Genomic DNA, 6914 nt, shown 5'->3' on the forward strand with positions numbered 1-6914 from the left:
AACAAGAAAAACTTGCTGTGAAAATAGTATCAGATGAGCCAGTGTGCTTAGTGATACAGTAGGTGGAGAGGCCATACTCTCATGAACAATCTATTATTGTTAAGTTTGCTTATAGGAAAAACTTATAACCAATGTGAGAAACCAACATTTCTGAAAAACTGTGGGCATCTTATTGAGGCTTCGACGGCAAAACCTAAGTCTCTAGAAACTGTGTTAGATGATCATAGGTGAAAATTTGCCATCAGTATAGAAATAGTACCTATGGCACAGCTTCTATTTTGGGGCAAGTGCACAATGTACTTAGGAGTCTAATTCTTTTTTTTTTTTCCTTCTCCTTTTCTGTGAGAGAGCTAAACCTACCTTTTTTTTTCCTAAAGAGAAAGAAAATGAGGGGATAGAGAGTAAGGTGGAGGATGAAGACATGTTACACTGTGAATCACATCCCACTTTGATTGGTAACTACTAATGAGAATTAGTGAAAAATTAGGATTCTTATCAAACCAACACTTCTCTACCAGTTGTTTGGCTAACACTATAAATTTTCCCAAAGTACTCTGTTTTCTTATTTGATTCACAAAACAACTCTGTCAGATTGGTAAGTGCCTTCTTTTGACGGATAAGCATAGATGTTCAGAAACAGAGGCACTTGCCCAAGATGACATGGCCAGTAAGAGGCAGAGGAAGGCTGAGTCTTTTGACTGTTATTTAATGTACCTTCCATTATATTGTGCCATTTTAACCAACACGATTGCAATTTGACTGGAGGTACTCATGAAATAAAGTCTAATGGCACAAAATCCATGGTGGATTCTGCAACACCAAAAGATAAAACTTTAAGGAATTAAACAATGAAACTGGGCTTCAGATGATGCAGATACTTAGTTCAGTTGATTCAATCATAAATTAACTCCAAGACGGAATAGTCAAAGAAGTTCAAGACCAAATATTCTCTATGACTAGACTGTGGCAGGCACAAGAAAAGTGGGGGAGACAGATTAATTGCCCAGTGAATGTATCTGCTAACCTCTTCTGATCTATTTATCTGGAAAAAAATTTAAGTATTGCAAAAAAAAAAAATCCCCAAATTAAAAATAAAAACTTCCAAATTAATCCCAAGTCTCTGTACCTCAAAAGGAGTCTGTAAAAGATCACTTCTAAGAAAAGTTTTGTTATCACTTGACATTTAATTTGAAATCATTTATCTTCAAGTCAGCAACAATTAGGTGCTACTATCAGCCATTCATCATGAATTACAGAAGATTGTATTTCCCCCGGAGGACAGAAAGCAATGCTTTGCATGGAGCAAGTCAAGGAAAACCAATATAGTTGAGAGCAGATCTTTTAAAAAAAATAAATGTCCTTTACTTGTCCCCTAACGACACACCTGATATATAAAGTAGTGCCCCCTTATCCGTGGGGGATACATTCCAAAACCCCCAGTGAATGCCTGAAACCATGAATAGTACCTATACTATAAATACCGTGTTTTTTTCCTATACATACATACCTACGCTAAAGTTTAATTTATAAATTAGGCACAGTAAGAGATTAACAACAATAACAAAATAAAACAGTTATAACAATATACTGTAACAAAAATTACGTGAATATGGTCCTCTCTCTCAAAATATCTTACTGCATTGCACTCATCTTCTTCCTGTGATGTGAGATGAGAAAATGTCTATGTGATAAGATGAATTGAGGAAGAAGACGTAGGCATTGGGCCGCAGCGGGAAGCTACTACTGACCTTTTGACGCTACGTCAGGGGAGGAGAAATCATCTGCTTTCGGACCGCGACTGACCGTGGGAAGCAAAACCTTGGCTAAAGCGGCACTACCGGCGTCCCCAACTTTCTGAAACTCCGCATTATGCCACTTTGCTTTCATAAAAGTGAAAATCCCCTTCTGAATTTTTTTCCATCGGGGAAAACAGGTGCTAAGGTAGGTCTTTCCTCAAAGGTAAGTGGCATTACGCGAACTTTTCGAAAGCGGGGAATACTCTTCACTTTATGCCACTTTGGCTTACAAAAGGTTTCATAGGAATGCTTTACTTTCAGATAGTGGGGGAAACCTATACCTTAGTGGTATTACTGTTCTGGTCCTTGTATCATACCGAAGTGGCACTGTGCTAGCCAAACTAATAAACAGGCTTTGGTACTTAGCACTGTGCTGTCAGAGAAAAGGGACCATCTAAAACCCTTTATTTCCATGGGAATAAACATATTAATGAGCATATATGGCTCATGAGACAGGCAAACTGTGGTTGGTATGTTCAATTGGAGTTGAAAATAGTAATACAGCCACTTTTTGTTTTTTATTTTTTAAAAGATTATTTATTTGAGAGAGAGAGAGTGAGAGAGAGAGAGAGAGAGAGAGTGTGTGTGTGTGTGTATGCATGAGCAAGGGGAGGGGGAGAGGGAGGAGAGAAGCAGACTCCCTGCTGAGTGGGGAGCCCACGTGGGGGTCAACCTCAGGACACTTAGATCAAGACCTGAGCTGGAATCAAGAGTCCGCTGCTCAACCAACTGTGCCAACCTGGGGCCCTGAGTCAGTTTTTGGTTGTATGGGTTTGGATCTAAGCCAATTATCTTACTCCATTAACTCTGCCTAATGGAACCCCTATGGAATTGACATGAGATAAACATTTTAGAAAGAAACCTGATCTGTCACTAACTGAGCAGGCAAATTTCAAGGAGTTAACTTTGGAGAAAGTATACCAAAACCCTAGAAGAAAAGGTGGTCTGGAATGGAAGAGAAAGAACAATTTTAGGAACTTACTATAACTTAAATGTAGCTGGATCCATATGCGGAATTATTACTTGAAGGTCATGAGAATACAATTTAGAACTAAGAAATTATCATTTTAATAAAACAGTTAGCTTCAAATGGAGGTTTGAGTGTGTAGCAAAGTCAGAATTTTTTAGATGGAAACGTGCTTTAATCCTCTCCTATGTAGTAATGTTGTAGGAAGCTTTTATTAGGTAGTGATAATACATATGGTTTCCAAAAGTGGGTAGTTTATTATCTTACTGATAATGAATTTCCCTGCTTGAAGAAAGTTGGTTCCTTACAAGCTGATCTTATGTGTTTGTTTCCAATAAATAGTGAAATAAAACTATAATGCTTTCCTCAGGGTTTTGATCATTTCAGTGCTATCTCTTTCCATTTACGAGCTGTGGCAGAATACTATCAAAACCACTATTAATTAAAGGTTTCATATGAAGGAAATCAACAGCCCAGAAGAAAGTGAGAGAAAACACTCTTGTCACTACTGCTCCAAGCAATTTTGATTTGTCTGAATAAGAGACACAATTTTATTTTACTTGGTTGTGTGGACAAGTCCACTTTCTTCTAGAATCCTTTATTCAGGATAACCTAATACCCAATCAATGTATTAGGTCACTGGGCAGTAGAATCGATTGAGAACAGTGGCTAAATTAAGTCAGTTTTATTTAATGTATAAAATGACTCTGACATTCTTTTATATTTTGAAAGTTGTTTTTTTTTTAATCATATCAGTGTATGGGAGAAAGGTCTACTTTTTAACAGAGGCAAGGGAAAGATCAGTTATTATTTTTGCTGAAAGCAGATTATGGTCATATCCTAAAATTACATGTTATGGTGACTTGGCACTGAGTTGAACATTATAGAATGACATTTAAATGATATACTAAAAGTAAGACAAGTTAGATATGTCTGAATTTAAAATACAAAGATAAATAAAAGAACATGTCAGTTGGGCAAACGAGATCTGAGTTAATATAATAATCTCCCCCTTTCAAGATGTGTGCCATGAAAATAACAGTGACAACAGTGATTTAAAATACATTTCTGAATTGAAGTACAGAAGGAAATGTGCTTGGCGGAGTGTTCATTTTATTGTGAGCTTGTAAGGGTTGTCCCTGGAAGACTGTTCCCACAGTGGTCCTAAAGCTGTGAAGTTGTCTGATTCTAGATGCTGCTTCATGGTTCCTCTAGTCCCCTTGTTGTAATGTGCTGGATGCTGCACAAATCCAGCATGGAACACAATTTCCTTTCTAACCAAGGAACACTAATTTGGGGGAAATTCTTGCTATTTAAGATCTGCCAAACAATCTACAAATGGAAAAGGAGTCTGGAGACTGTGAACACTATTGGCAACTTATGAAGTATTAGGTAATAAAGAAGCAATGATGAGAAGCACGTGATGCTGACTCTTGCATTTCGTTCAATCTGATTCTGCATATATATTAATAATGATGCACCCTATGGATGCAATTTCATGTTTATAACACTTTGGCCATTGGCACCATTGTGCACCTGTGTTTTCCCTGCCTTCCCATCTGCTGCCTACAGTCATTCAGATTCAGGTGACGGAAATGTCTTAGATAAAAGTTAATTAGCCTGCACTGTGCAGATCAAATCTCTATAGTTCAGCATTAAATAGCAATCTTCTGGGCAACTGCTGAATGTAGCGGGTGCCCAGCCTTCCTAAGATTAAAAATGTAAGATTCATTTTTCTAGAAAAAGAAATCTTTAGTACTCTCTTGATATTTTATGCATAGATTCTATCAAACTTTTCACTTGTATTTGGCCTTACTCATTTTAGCTTTTGTCTCTGTATACATATCAAAAGTGGAAGAAAAGAGATTAGAAATATTTTTTTCCAGCTAAAGGGGTAGTGAAATGATATGTAGAATTAGAAATTCTCCAGTGTCTGGACTCTTATTACTACACTGACCAAAACTTTCCTTAGTTCCTCAATCTTTAACATGGGGCCAACACCGATTACCTATTTTTTATAAATACTTTGGGTAAGGCTTAATGAAGCTTGATATTTTGATAAAAATAATGCACAAAATGCAGCAAACTCCTATTGCTGAAAGGACCCCGCCCTCTCTTTAAATATTTATATTATTGTCAACAGTAAATTCACAAATAGCTTCTTTTATTAAAAATACGTTCAATTTTTTAACCTATAAGAAACGAAAGCATTCTTTCTTTAGTCCTAGATCACTGAGACAGAAATGAGCTGAACACAGCCACTGCATACAGCCAGTCTCTGAGCCCACATGACACAGAAAGGTAGGAACCAAAAAACCGATCCCAAATGAGTCCTCCCATCGATTTTTACGCTACCAGATAATAATTCTACTGCATTTCAATGCCCAGGCGTAATTAACCGCCCTTCTTTTCCTATTGCTTCCGTACTAGTTGCAAATTTCCTATTTACTCATAGGAATTCAGAGGACTGTTTCCTTCCGTACACCACCGCCCAAGCCTCAGGCACACCTTCTAAAGAAGTCAGAGTAGATGCAGCTCGTGGCGCCACATGCTCAGTTCCTCTTGGGAGTGAAAGCCGCTAGCACTGTCAGGGATCTTCCATCGCCCTCCCCCGCGCTCGTCTTTAGAAAACCCATTGCTCTCCACGCTCCTGAACTTTGACTTCTACTTCCCTCTGGCATTCATTAGGTTCCCCCAGCTGGTCAAAACAGGAGTATTTTTTTCGCTTATTCCCCCCACTTCCTTTCTTCCATCGGCTACCCCTACCTCTTATTTTATTTCCATCCGCACTTACACTGTCTTATTTTACTTTTACTGAACTCCTTCAACCAACCATCTATGGATATGGTCCGATCCTTAAACAATATCAAAGTTGTAAAGCCCCGAGTCCCTCCGGACTTCGCCCTTCCCCTTTCTCCCCTCCTCCCCTCCATAAGGTCCCGGCCCCCAAGTGGCGCCCCACTCCTCTCACCTGACTCTCCCGCGGAAACTCGTGGCGCACGATGCTGATCACTGGAATGTGCAGGACAGAGCTGACCAAATCGAGCTCCATCATCTCGCCCTGGCTCTGGGGGAAGGCGAGCAGCGCCGACACCCCTTGCACCACCACGGTGTGGCACACGCTCTGCAGAAAGGAGAAAGGGTCACTGCTCCACGGCGAGCTTGGGGAGGAGAAGGGCAAGAGCGGCAGGTCGCCCAGGCCCGCCTCGATGGCCATCACTACTTCCAAAGATAGGTTGTAGGGCAGCAAACCTTCCACGCGGTTCAGGTTGTCCACCGCGAAGAGGAGGGCGTCCCGAGGCCACAGGGTCTCGGCCCCCGCGCCCTCCCCGGGCTTTCGGGCGCGCGGCGGGCCCCGGCCATGCAAGGCGCTCCCCAACCGACGTGCGCCGGGCGAGGGCGCCGGGGGTCGCCAAGTCCCTGGCTCGGGCTCATCCCGCTGGGCGCCGGCCCGGCTACCGTCCGGAGCGCGGCTGGCGGCGCGGGGGGCCGTGGTCCAGGGCTGCAAGTGCACCGCGCCCACCCTCACCGCGTGCCCGATGCGCTTGAGGATCTGGCACGGCTGCGGATGCGAGGAGGAGCCGGGCACCCCGGCCAGCACCAGAGCGCAGGGCGGCGGCAGCAGCAGACAGACCCTGCTCAGCAGCCACCACAAACTCAGTCTCCTCATTACTGAGATCCGCAGGGAGAAAGCGCGCCCCCTCCTGCGCCCGGCTCACCCCCCTTGCGGCCGCTGCCTAAGGTCTCCACCCCCAGGTCCCGCGGGCAGCTCACTCTGAGCGGCGAAGCGCCCCCAGGAGCCGAAGCGGTCTCCGGGCCATCCAAGTTGGAGCCTAGCGCGCCCAGGTCCCTCCGCCTCACATCCTCTGCCCGCCCGGTCCCTGCGCGGAGCCGGGCAGGCGGGCGGGCCGTCGCCGGTCACCCGCGGCTTGGGCGCCCGTTCCCTGCCCGCCCCATCTGCAGGGCGGCTCGGGCACTGCGTCCGGCCCCGCGGGGAGGCTGGGCTGGGAAGCAACCGGAGTTCCTAAGGGGGCAACGCGCTCACTTGGATTCTTTTCTTTTCCTTTTCTGCCCAGGTGACACCCACTTATTTCCTCGGGGTCGCGCAGGAGAAGGCGTTCACGCCCCGAGTGCGAAAAAGAAGCCAAATC

The 6914-nt window shown here is 43.7% G+C and overlaps 1 protein-coding gene across 1 annotated transcript in view; it reads right to left on the reverse strand.

The window, feature by feature from the left end:
- GRIN3A (glutamate ionotropic receptor NMDA type subunit 3A) overlaps window positions 1-6470 on the reverse strand; it is a 147484-nt gene extending 141014 nt beyond the window's left edge. Inside the window, exon 1 of the mRNA XM_028108801.1 lies at window positions 5735-6470. Within this exon, the coding sequence (XP_027964602.1) occupies window positions 5735-6433 (699 nt within the window). The 5' untranslated portion in view covers window positions 6434-6470. The remainder of the gene's footprint in view (window positions 1-5734) is intronic.
- Window positions 6471-6914: the final 444 nt, after the last annotated feature.

The sequence above is a fragment of the Eumetopias jubatus genome, unplaced genomic scaffold (genome assembly GCF_037043125.1).
Source record: "Eumetopias jubatus isolate StellerSeaLion01/CBP00866 unplaced genomic scaffold, mEumJub1_p1.0 scaffold_15, whole genome shotgun sequence".
Classification (NCBI taxonomy): Eukaryota; Metazoa; Chordata; class Mammalia; order Carnivora; family Otariidae; genus Eumetopias; species Eumetopias jubatus.